This window comes from Larus michahellis, chromosome 21 (assembly GCF_964199755.1).
Source record: "Larus michahellis chromosome 21, bLarMic1.1, whole genome shotgun sequence".
In the NCBI taxonomy this organism is placed as follows: Eukaryota; Metazoa; Chordata; class Aves; order Charadriiformes; family Laridae; genus Larus; species Larus michahellis.
The window spans coordinates 3356922-3369407 of NC_133916.1; the positions used below are offsets into that span (position 1 = coordinate 3356922).

The following is a 12486-nucleotide window of genomic DNA, read 5'->3' on the forward strand; positions in this document are numbered from 1 at the left end:
CGAAAGGAAAAGTGGATCAAATTTGGCCACAAACGGGCAAGTCACATCCTTCTAAACAGTCAGGCCACACAGCAACAGCCTCACTCAGCGCTGTCACTCCCCCTACCCCAATATAAACCAGTTGTTTGGGGAACAGGAACAGCAGCATTTCCAGCAGAGAAGCTGAAACTGCAAAAAAGCTGCAACTCAAGAAACACACCAGCAAGTGGCTTCCTTGGGAGATGCCGAAAAAAAAGGGGAGGAGAAACAACTAACAAAGGTCTAAGAGCTTCAAAACAGAGCAAATCCCATAGCACGGTACTTTAAATGCTACAGCAAATGACTGTGCTCTTCATCTGCTTGTGCAGCCCCCAGGGCAGCCCACCCGAGCCGGGCAGCAGAGGACCGTTACTGCAAGCCGTGAAAATTACAGAGGAAAGGGGAGCATGAGCATGGAGCAGGAGCAGGGAGAGGACGCCTCGGCAAACACCCGGCTGCGCATCAGCCCCAGGACATTCATCCAGCAGCATTCCTCCCCGTGGGAACCTACACACATCCTGGCTTCAGAGTCAGCAGCCTCCGCTAGCACCCTGACCCAGGGTCCTCCTCCAAACACACTGCATTTTCCCAGTTACACCACTCCGCAGCATCCACAACCCCATTGCCTGCAGCAGTTGGATCCCAGGGGACACCCCACCATTGGCCAGCACCCGCCCCAGACAGCCTTTTCTCCTCTCCCAGCCCACCATGCGCTGCTGCTCCTTGCCTCGGGGCATGTGAGCCCTGGGGGCTTGGCCATCAGCCCCCTCCAGCACAGCCTCCTCGCACCCCTGGTCCCATGGGCACCACCAAACCCAGCCCATTCTCACACCCCCTGCGTGCCCCACATCCACCACAGCCCAGTGCAATGCCTCAGCCCATCCCCTCGACCCCCAATCCCCACCCAGTGTGCCTCCTCCTTTGGCCCACGCTGTCCCAGACCCCCAGGGGACCGCTGTCCTCAGCCCCTCCATACCCACAGCACTGCAGCCCACATCCCTGTCTCCAGGGCTCAAGCCCATACTGCCGACCGCCAGGGACCCCCAACATCCCCTTATCCCCTGGACAGAGTCCCAGGGATCTCCAGCATCCCCTTATCCCACAGCTCTCTCACCCACATGCTCCAACCCAAGAGCGGATCCAAACCCCCACAGCTGCCCCCCTGCCCTACAACCCCTCATTCCTCCAGCCCACATCCCTAGCCCCTTGCCCCACAACCTCCAGCTCACGCCTTCTAGTCCCACAGACCCCCATCCCCACACTTCCTGCCTCCTCCATCCCTTACACGACCCCTTAGCTCCATCCCTCTACCTGCCCCACACTCCCACAACACCCCAAAAGCCCATTGCTCCTACCTCACCCACAGCCCCTGCCAAGCCCCACAAACACCCCCCCTCTGGCTGCATGGCCCTACAGGTCCCCCACGCCCATACACACCCCCTTGACCCTACATCTCCCCAGTCCACACACCCCTCTCACACCTCCATGGCCCCATAGCACCCCATTCTCCCCCCAACTCTAAATCCCCACAGCACCTGGGGCCCAACCACACTGCCCCTACCTTCCCCATGGCCTTGCAGCCTCTCTATCCCCTGGCTCTACAGATGCCGCTCCTGCCCCACAACCCACCAGCCCCCCCGAGCTCACATGGCCTCCCCCTTACCCAGCAGGCCCACAGCCCTCTCCCCACACCCCCTACCTCCTCCTCCCAGGCCCTGAGCCCCATTGCCACCCTCACAAATACCCTCAGGCCCCCCCTTCCAGACCTCTCAGGCTCCTCCCTCAGACCCTCAGCTCCCCACACACACCCGCTCAGTCCGTCCCCCCCCCAGACCCTCAGGCTCCCCCCACACACACCCTCACATACACACACCCTCAGCTCCCCCCCCCACCCCAGACCCTCAGCTCCACCCCCAGAGACCCTCAGCCTCCCCCCACACACCCCCTCACAGACCCTCACCCCCACCCCCTCAGCACCCCACCACCACAGACCCTCAGGCCCCTCCACACGGACAGACCCTCAGCACCACCTCAGCCCCCCCCTCCCCCGGCCAAGGCCGCGCTCACCTGAGGAGACTAGACAGCGGGTGCCCCACACCGCCGCTCCCGCTGCCTCCTCCGCCGCCTCCCCCCCCGGAGCCGCCACCTCCTCCTCCTCCTCCACCACCGCCTCCTCCTCCTCTTTCACCCCCGGAGCCACCGAAACCGGAGCTGAGGCGTTTCCCCGATAACAGCTTCTCTACGGCGGGCAGGTTCCCGGTGCGGGCGGCCTCCAGCAGCTCCTGCTCCTTCCCCATGGCCCGGCCCGGCCGCCGCCGCCGCCCGCCGCCGCCTCCCGCCAAGCCCCGCCCCCCGAGGGCCCTTCCGGGGCGGGGCCAAGGCGGGGGCGGGACCTGTGGGGCGGGGCCTATGACCACGCCCATCGCCTCGCAGGCCCCGCCCCCCCCCGCTGGGTTATTCTTTCATTGAAGCCTTTACTCCGCCTCGGTTTTTTGGCTCGTTTTGGTTAATTTTAAGCCGTCGAAGGCACGAGTCGTATAAAAGTGGGATTGCAGCACGTGCTGCAGGGGGAAAGGAGCGGGTTTGGGGTCAAATCGCATCTCCCAAGTTTCTAATACGCTGGAGGAGCCGAGCATAAAACACACACAGGGGTATAAACACAGGAGTGTATATACAGGAGGAATATATAGGAAATATAGGAACATAAAGAACGTATATCCACCAGTCCCCATCACACTGCTCCAGCTCTGGGACACCACACGCTTGTCACCCCAAACCCAGAGCATCCTGTATCCTCAGTTCACGGACCTGAAGGAAGGGAAAAACACACGTGTGAGCCATACAGGTATTATTTGCCCTCCTGCAGAAACCCGCAGGCACTGGGACCCTGAAAGCAAAGTCTCCCACCAGTGGGGACAAGCCCAGGGGTCTGCCCCGGTCCCTCGGGAGCAGCTTGGCACCGAGCAGCGGGCAGGCAGGGCTCCAGGAGGGATGGGAAACGTCACAGGGAAGATACAGAATATCTGTGTGGTTTTGTATGGCACGAGGAATGGTATACTGGAGCCCCAGCACCCAGAACTGAGTGCTTATTGATAAGGTTTAGTGGTGGGTTTTGTCAGTGTTAGGTTGATGGTTGGACTCGATGATCTGAAAGGTCCCTTCCAACCCAGACAATTCCGTGATTCAATATATATAAAGGAGGGTGTATATAAAGGAGGAATTTATATAAAGGAGGAATGTATATAAAGGAGGACGTACAGAAAGGAAGGTACGCGTAAAGGAGAAATATCTTTGCCAGGCTTTTCCCTCCGCAGATTTATCGGGAGGAGGAATCCTCACAGGAAATTTCGCAGCTCTTTTCCCGCAGGGAAGCCTTAGGCGAGGCACGGCGTTTTGCATCGCACGCTGAAGATCTGTCTACGCTGGGAAATGAAACGGTTGGAAGCAGCGATCTGCCGTATAACGCTGTACACTAGCATGAAAAAATAATTCAGACGTAGACAGATGGTTCATTTGAACATAATATTAACGGCATGAGCCCTGACAGACAGCTGCTCTCTCCCGCAGAGGGGATTCGCACAGGTTACTCGGGCAGTTTCTGATCCCTGTGTTTGGGGAGGCAGTTACATCATGATTTGGGATTGAGAGAGGCGAAGGGAGCTCATCCTGATCCCACGTGGGTCGGGACGGGCAGGAGGAGACGGGCAGGGGATCGCGGCCGCCACATCCAGCTAAAGCAGCCCCGGCCTTGCATTTGGGTCCCCCCACGCAGGGTGACCGTCCCGCCGGCGGCTCAGCACCACGAACCGCAGTGAGGAGGAGGAGGAGGACGAGGAGGAGGAGGAGGATAAAGGCGCTGCTGGGAATTTGATGTATTTAGCAGTTTTTGCCAAAGGCATCCCAGGACTTTGCGTGCGGGAATGAACCCTGCAGCCCTACGTTAGCGTTATTCCGCTTTATAGTGCAGCGGAGGCAGAAGCAAAGCTGGGCCCAGAGCTGGGGCTCCCACACAAAAGCCTCCCAAAGCCCTACGGACCCATCTGTCCCCCAGCCGCCCCCCCACTGCAGCCCCAGCGCGGCTCCATGCAGAGCCCCCTCACCCCGCGCTCCCCCGGGATCTCCCTGCGCCCCTGGCCACCCCCGTACCCCAACACCGCCACCAGCCCTTCCCACCCCAGTTCCCCCTCCCCAGTTCCCCCACTGCCCCCCAGCCCAGTTCCCCAGCCCTTCCCACCCCAGTTCCCCCAGTGCCACCTAGCCCTGTTTCCCTAGTGCCCCCACACCCCAGTGCCCCCAGTAAACCCCAGTCCAGTTTCCCCTCCCAGTTCTCCCAGTGGCCCCCGCTCCAGTTCCCCCATGCCATTTACCCAGTTCCTCCAGTGCCCCCAGTTCCCCCAGCCCGGTTCCCCCAGCGCCCCCCAGCCCTCCCCACCCCATTCCCTCAGTTCCCCAGTGTCCCTCACCCCAGTTCCCCCAGTGACCCCCCCCCAGTACCCCAGTTCTCCCAGTGTCCCCCCCGACCCGCAGCCCCGTTGCCCTGGCGACAGGCCCCACCCCCCCCGCCGGAAAGGCGCGGCCCCTCGCGGCAGCCGTAGCGCTACGTCATCAGGAGGCGCCGCGGCGGGGCGAGGCCATGGCGGACCCGGGCGAAGCGGCCCGGGAGGAGCTCGGGGCCGCCGCCGACCGGGACCCGCCGCCCACAGCCTTGTCCCCCTCGGGGGATGGAGCGGCGGCGGAGGAGGAGGAGGCGGCGGCCGCGGAGGGGGCGGGCGAGGGCGAGGCGGGAGAGGCTGGCGGGGGCGGCGAGAGCAGAGCGGAGGCGCCGGACGGGGAGGTGAGGCCTTGCCGGTGAGCGGGGAGCGGGGCCGGGCCGCGGGGCGGCCGTGAGGGGGGAGTGGGGGCGGCCGGGCCGAACGCTGCGCTCTCCCTCAGGTGAGGAGCGCGGAGGGGGAGGCGGTGGACGGGGAGGACCCCAGCCTGCAGCCGTCCGCCGCCAAGAAGGTGAAGCTGGAGCTGAAGGAGAGGAAGGAGAAGAAGCAGAAAGTGGACGAGGACGAGATCCAGAAGATGCAGTGAGTCCCGGGGGGGAGGCGCCTGGGGAGGCTGGTGCTCGGGAGGGCATCGCACGCTGTCGGGGTTTGCTGCTGGCGATAATAATTGTTTAGTCAGTTAATGATGTGCAGCTCTGTCCCAGATCCTTCTCCTCCTGAATGGGCCCAGCCATTTTACATTACAAACCTCTCCCGACTTTCCCTTCCCGGCTCCGTTCTGTACTGCAGTGGTGGGGTGGTAGAACAGCTTTGCAGGACTGTTTCAGCGGCCTGAAGAGCTTCAGATTTTTATTTCTGCTGTAAACAATCAATTCTCTCCGCTCCAGAATACTGGTGTCTTCCTTTTCTGAAGAACAGTTGAACCGTTACGAGATGTATCGCCGGTCTGCGTTTCCCAAAGCTGCTATTAAACGGGTACGACTCCAGTAACGCTTCACCCGCCTGCCTGAGCCTGGCTGCCTGAGCTGGCTCCGTAGTTCGCTGTGCTCCCCTCCGGCTGCCTCCTGGCCCCTGTGGCTGAGAGCGTTGTCCTCAGACTGGCTTATCCGCTGGCTTAGTGCCCTCATGTGGCTTATACAGTTTAAATAGGAGCTCAGTCTTAAATAACGGTGGTCCGGGGGTCCATGAGGCAATGGCAGAAAGCACTTGCCGGTACGAGGTCTGCAGCTGAATGAGGGTAGGCTAAAACCTTGGCAGCCAGCATGTGCCCAAAGCTGTAGGACCTAATTCTAAAGCTCAGTTCCCGCTCATTTCAGGAGTCCTTGGTTGGTATTTGACAAGCTCAAACTGTTGAGTAGGAGTTAACATGTTCTTTCTCCACTTCTCCAGCTGATCCAGTCCATCACTGGCACCTCTGTCTCTCAGAACGTGGTTATCGCCATGTCTGGCATTTCCAAGGTCTTCGTTGGGGAGGTGGTGGAGGAAGGTGAGTGGCAAATGTTATTGTTGAGTAAAAAGTTAAGAATATGGGCTAAACTCGCTGCTTACAGGACAGGGAACAAGACTGGCCACTCTGTGGTTCCCAGTCTTGCTGTCCCACAGGGCCCTTGACTGTCCAGCAGCTGCAGAAGACTAAGCCAAGAGAGGGGTGAAGTGCGGTGCTGCCCCTGCTCCCCTCCGATCTTATCGGTATCGCTGCCCCTGAGTCAGCAGAGGCTGGTGACCGGTAACCACTGACCTCCTGGTTTATCCTCTCTAAGGAGGATAACTTTGAAGTTCTTGCTCTGTGAGTTGGCCTGTGAGCAGGCCGCAATGCAGGAGTAAAGATCTTCTGTTAATACTGCCATGGACAAACTCAGCCCAGAGGGAAATGAGTTATTTAAGCCTCTTAACCCCTAAGATTCTTCCTTTATGAGCTGAGCAGAGATCTCCTTGGGACACTGGGTGGGAGCCTGACCCAGCTGTGTCCCTGCTCTGCTGGGGCTGGAGGAGGAGCTGCTGCCGGCTTTGATGCCAACCACTTTGTATAGACTTGTCGCACAAAACATGGCCTTTATGTGCCGGGGTCACTGTTGCTGGGGCGAAGCAGCTTTACTGCTGCTGTCTCTGCTGTGGTGCCTGAGGGGGTTTGGATAAGCAGCTTCACTGCTGTTAATTGCTTCATGTCACTAATTGCTTCATGTCCTTGGCAGGACATGTGGGTGATACTTTCTGTAAATGATAGAAAGAAACTGGCCCCTCAGCCCACTGTGGGTTGTATCTTCCTGTCACTGCTGTACACAAGCCCAAAACACGCCACCGAACACAGGGGTGGCTTTAGAGCAGAAGGTTTAAGGTCGTAAGTGCTTGTGTGACTCAAACCAGCATATTCCACAGTAGCTGGAGTGGTTTAAAAAGCAGTTTCTTCAGTATTCGTGCCCCTAGGACTGACTTTTCTTTCAGACAAAGAGAAGCAAAGCAGTTTCATTCTTGTGTATTACCAAAACGTGAGCTGTAAATGCTGAAAAACAATGTTACCTGTTGTCTTTAAACTTAAAACTCAAATAGTGGGAGACTGGCAAAGCTTAGCTGTCCTGCTCATGTGAACTCTTTGGTTGTTGTTGTTTAGCACTGGATGTGTGTGAGAAGTGGGGGGAGCTGCCCCCTCTGCAGCCTAAACACATGCGAGAGGCGGTCAGGAGGCTCAAGTCACGAGGACAGATCCCCAATTCCAAATATAAGAAGATCATCTTCCACTGAAGTGGCCCAAGAGCAGCAAGAGAAGACAGAAGTTGAAATGAGCTTCCCGTTGTGAACCTCGTAAGAGTTACAGCAGAGCTCTGAGACTGAAGCTCCTTCAGGAGCATTGTGCATAGACTTCAGTGACTGCGGGGAGGGCTCCTGCTGTCACTGCTGGGGTCTCGCTCATCACCTGAGCAGGAGCCAAATCCCTGACCTGGAGCTTCAACAGGGCAGGGATAGGAACATTCAAAGTGTTCAGTGTATTCACCCGCCAGGGTCATACTTTCTGCTGGCACAGATGTAGTGGTGTCTGTGTACAGAAGTGGTTTTTTTTTTTGTTGTTTGTACAATAAACTTGTTATTGTATTCTTAGGCTTGCTGGGAAATGCTAATTGTGTAATGGTGTTTGTGTGATTCAGAGGAGGGGGAGTGCAATATGATGATCTGTCTCAACCAACCCCAACATGTCCCTGAAGCTTCGCTTTGCCTGGGGCAGGAATTGTTCCATTAGCATAAGCAAGGGAACACATGCTGAAAGCTGCCGCTTCTGAACTCATTGCTCGGTGGTTCTTCCCCCAGCGTGTTTTATGGAGCTGTCTAGAAAACAGGACAATGAAGAAGGTGAAGGGGGAGGGAAAGGGGGGGAGGAACCAAACAGCAAAGAGCCTGTAAGGACGTTAACAAGTTTTATTTCTTTTCATGGTTCATAGAACCAATAAATGCATGAATGGAAATATACTGCAACAAAGTTCCAATACTGCCCAAAACTCCAAGTTCAGACTTGCACATTACCCACCTGTACATACAGGAGTCCCCTGGGAGCACGCTGCTTCTAACTAAATGTAAGAGATGCCGAGGCCATGTGCTCTTCCTAGGGTAACTGTGGTGTAGTTACACAAAGGATTAAGTTGGCTCTCATCGTAACACAGAAAGAGTCCTTAAATAAAGGCTTTACAAAGTAAACTTTGCTAATCGTCATCAGTGGCGACAGGGAGTTTTTGTCCTCCCACACATATGCCTTGTACAAAGGACATGGATTTTGTTTTACAGTACTTTTTACTGGTACTAGAAAACAAAACAGTGGAAGTGCTTTAATTCTTTAACAAAACCAGCTGACATGAGTTACCGGAGCAAGAAATTTGCTGTAAACACCCTGGGCCCAGCTCTGTTCAGTCTGCAGGCATGGGAGGGAGCAGCAGGGAGCTGTGGGACATGGCAAGTAGGCACCATGTCTGAGAAAAGCCTTCGCACCCTACTCATTTCCCAAGCTGGCTGGAGGTGAAGCTAGACACCTACTCAAACAGAGAGGCATGAAAATGTGAGAGAGAAGAAAGAAACCTCCCATTTTCAAGCAATTAGTGAATAAAAAAAAGTAAGAATACCATTGCATTCCACCTAAGGCAAGCTTTCTTATATTTCTTGCTTCACACAGGAAGAGGGAGCAAGCACAGAAGCATGTAGGTTGGACTAAACAACGCTCAACTTTGGGGGCTTTGTGCAGTTCATAATGGTACTTACAGTGAGCTGTTGGCATATAGGTTTGTTTCACAGCAAGTCTAGATACACCGATGCTTTGTTACCTCCTTTCTCTCTTGCTACGAGAACTGCTCACAGCAAGAGTCTTATTTACTACAGAAGATAACTCGCATTTTGGAACCCCTGCTTTTACTTCTGAGTTATTCTATGCACGAGGCAGTATTGGTGAAGGAAATGCCCGCCGATGCTTAAAAAGTTAAAGTGCATTTTCCTCTTGCGAACAGGCCTGTGTTTCCATCACAGGCAGCGCCACAGATCTATCCTGTCAAAGGCTGCGTTGAGCAGGGGATGGGGCACAGAACATGCTCCGGAGAAGACAGCCCAGCTGTCTGACAGGAATGAGGAGGAGTGATCCTCTCCCGTGGCCAGGGGGAAGCAGCTGGCAGAAGCCACGGCACTCAAATGTCAGAGCCAGCCCAGGTAAGCGGGTGCTGAGAGTGAAGCCTCCTGCAGCTCAGCTCCCTTGCTGCTGCCAAAGGCAAAGATTCCTGCTTTTGATTCAGCAGTGGCTGCCTGCTTCCAGAGGTTCTAGAAGGAAGGTCAGGCTCTGGCTGCCACTGTCATGTCTGGTTGTAGGCACTGGTCAGTCAGATCTTGGTAGAAATACCAGACTCCAGCAGCACAGCCTGCCCCAAACTGTCTGTTCAAACCCAGCACACAAGGACTAATTCCAACAAATGTTATTCGAAGCTACCTTCAGCCTAACGGAGTCAAACACGGAATTAAGATGATGATCTTAAGAGTGACAGTTGTTTTAATCACCGTCCTTCTCTTATATACCCTCTGTTTTTCAAAGTGAAAGCTACCAACCACAAGGAATTCACTCTTGGCTCTCCGCAAACCACAGACAGCAGCGTGCCCACATCCAGCCTAGCGCTGTAAGTACGTCCCTGCGTCCCCTAGAGCTAAAGGAGAACCGAGATGATCTCAGGAGAGCCTGTTAAGGGGAAGCGTTCAACAGCTCCAGAGCTGGGCAAAGGGACAAGTATCTAAGAGCACAGTAGGCAAAACAAACTTAACTCCCAAGTTATTTGCTTGCTTTTGCGTAGTTTCCAGGCCTCAGCTCATCATGGCTTGCAAATCAGAGGCTGCTCCTTGCATAGTGAGGGTGATTAATATCTTGTATTACTTTAGCTACACTAATTTCAGTGGAGTAATGCTTACATAGAAAAAAATAGAAAAATCCATTCAAGTTTTGGGGAGTGCATTCAGCTAAAAAACACAATAAGGGTTACCTACGCATCATAGACAAGTGAAATTTTCATCTGATTAATAAAGGGGAATCGCATATCATCTGTCACTTTTCCTAGCACTTAGTGTATGGCAATTGCTACCTGTTTTACGTGCAATAAAAAGCCTGTGCATCAGAAATGGTACATTTAACACGAACACAAAAGGCATCTGGAAAAATCCAAATCAAAGTTTGAAATAAGAGAAAATCCAACAAACTCAGCACACAGTAAAAATGCTGTGTATAGCAGGGGAGAGAATGGGTGTTCATCCATAACACAGAGGGGGCTGGAACTCACACCCTTTGTATCCGAACACAGAGCAAGTTCTCCTCTGGAACAGCTTCTACCTTCTTTTTTTCCCCTCCACACTTCTAGAGGCTATTTCTTTATAAATTAAAGTCAGTCACTGACCACAGAGACAACCTCTTTGTCAGGGAAGCAGCTCCAGAAGAGGCAAGAACACAAACCATGGTGAACCCAACAGCTACTCTTCCATCTCCGCCCCATAGTGAGCAGTCAGTAGTGTCAGGCTCCACCCAAGGGGGCCTGGTCAGCACCCCTTCTCCTGACCCACACACCAATATCCCCGTTAAAAGACCAGGCGAAAGCTCAGTGCTAATAAAAATACACAAGCGTGTAGGAACGCAGACAGCAACTTCCTTGTGCAGCCAGTACTGCTCTCCCGCTCTCCACCGGTGAAACTCTGGCATACAATGGTCTCAGGACCGCATGCATCCCAAAGAAAATACATAGGTGATCTCATTCGTGACTTAATCTACTTCTTCATCCCTGTTCTTTGACAGTAAAATTAAAGAAAGTTTAAACAGTGCTTTGTAATGAAATAAATTAATTCCTTTGCGTTTCTACATCAATAAAGCCAAACATTGCGGGATTAAGTCAGACTAGACTAGACTGAAGTCTAATATACTACCAATTCTGCCTTGACACAAAAAATCACTGGTGAAAGAAGCAGCTGAAGGAATCTCTCTACTATCCTGACCCTATTCTTGAGGAAATAAGGAGCTGTAGCCCTGTTCCTCCAGCGGGGGAAATCCCTCCTGCGTCTCCCACACCCACTGACCTCCCACGCTTCTGTTTTTCATGTGTTAGTACACATGCTTTGACATCAGAGCTCTGAGCAATGTTTTCTGCCATACCTATTCTCTGTCACTCCTTGATGTGGTGAAGTAACTATGCTCCTCTCGCTGTGTTCTTTGGCATGCGTGATTGGGCAAGAACACAACGAGGAAGGCTGAAAGAAGCCGAAACCCCAGCATAGGCCACCTCTAGATGGTACCATGAAAGCTGAAGGCTGAAAGCACACTGTCACCACCATCCATGGATGAAGAGACATGGGGCGTCCCCCCAGCTTCTGACCTTTTGTTTGTAGGCTGACCACTACCCTGGTTCAGTGACAGAGGCAGCACCATACTGCCAGGGCAGAGAAAAGTGGTTGCAAACAGATAACTCCTCCTCGTTCCTTCCCTGATGCTCAGCCAGGCCTTCCTTCCCTTCTCCCTCTTTCAAGTTCATTTTGCAATCACCGTTGGTTTCCATTCTTTGAGGCAATCAGTCTCCAGGAGGTTGACCCGTTTAGCAGCAATAAAAATCAAACTAGCCGCCTTAGTGCTGGTGGTGGTCTCCACTCCTCCTGAACAGCTGCAGCCTGTGCCTTCTCTGTCAAAGCTGGAAGAGGGGATTGTATTTCCTAATTTCCTGCAGAAGGCGAGCCTTGTCCATGTTGGCTTCTGCAAGGGCTAGTTTCATGGTCTGAAGCTCTCTCTGCAATTCTGGCACTTCCTTTAGCTACAAGAGACAAACAGAGAACAAACAAACCAGGAGTTTCCAAAAGGTAAGCAGCAGGGCAGATCTGACTACACCAATACGTTCAAAGAGGAAAACCAAAGCAGGAGCTTTTGAGCTGAATTACACTATGTGACACAACCACACAAAGCTCACTGACAACGTGACCCAGTCTGAGTTGCAAAAATACTTGCCAAGTGGTGCCTGATGACTTCCCTACCTGTCATTAGAGCCAGCTCAGGCTGCCAGTGACGGCTGCCTAAGGACTGTTTTCTCCCAAGACTTCCCTTCATGTTTCTAGGCATAGGAACAAGACTTGCAGGGGGCACGGTTTTGTCCTGCAAAGCAGCTAGTTGATTCTGGCTGAAGATAACTATACAAAATAAGCATTAAAAAAAAGGCTCTGATCTGCATTCTTCTTTCATAAGGGGTCCCAACACAGCTCTAAAGATTTGTTAAAATGGCAATGATAGCTGGAGCAAGCAGATGCCTGGCATCTGTTTCTTGCCTCCACGAACAAAGTTGATTCTGTCCTCAACAGTGGAATCCCACTGCAGTTTCATGGCACAGGAGTTTTTCCTTGGGCTCTCAAATACTTTTACTCAAGAATTTAGCCTTTGCATTTGTTGCTATGAAGTTCAATAACACCAGAAAACAAAATGAAGCTAAGCATTGCAGCAGCTTAT

At 53.6% G+C, this 12486-nt stretch overlaps 3 protein-coding genes across 9 annotated transcripts in view; 1 reads left to right on the top strand and 2 right to left on the bottom strand.

Moving 5' to 3' along the window:
- Window positions 1-2315, bottom strand: part of ANKS1A (ankyrin repeat and sterile alpha motif domain containing 1A) — a 112727-nt gene extending 110412 nt beyond the window's left edge. For all 7 annotated transcript variants that reach the window (XR_012584393.1, XM_074564661.1, XM_074564660.1 and 4 more), the window contains exon 1: window positions 2086-2315. Coding sequence is in view for 6 of the 7 variants with exons in the window: in XM_074564661.1 (XP_074420762.1) it covers window positions 2086-2315 (230 nt within the window). In the remaining variant the exon portion in view is untranslated. The remainder of the gene's footprint in view (window positions 1-2085) is intronic.
- Window positions 2316-4641: 2326 nt separating this feature from the next.
- Window positions 4642-7601, top strand: TAF11 (TATA-box binding protein associated factor 11). The gene is made up of 5 exons (XM_074564087.1): window positions 4642-4852; window positions 4951-5090; window positions 5396-5483; window positions 5898-5994; window positions 7117-7601. Exons 1-5 carry the CDS (start codon window positions 4652-4654, stop codon window positions 7245-7247), a joined length of 657 nt encoding a protein of 218 aa, XP_074420188.1. The 5' UTR covers window positions 4642-4651; the 3' UTR covers window positions 7248-7601.
- Window positions 7602-7899: 298 nt separating this feature from the next.
- Window positions 7900-12486, bottom strand: part of BLTP3A (bridge-like lipid transfer protein family member 3A) — a 34968-nt gene continuing 30381 nt past the window's right edge. The window contains exon 21 of the mRNA XM_074564085.1: window positions 7900-11803. Coding sequence (XP_074420186.1) covers window positions 11678-11803 — 126 coding nt within the window. The 3' untranslated portion in view covers window positions 7900-11677. The remainder of the gene's footprint in view (window positions 11804-12486) is intronic.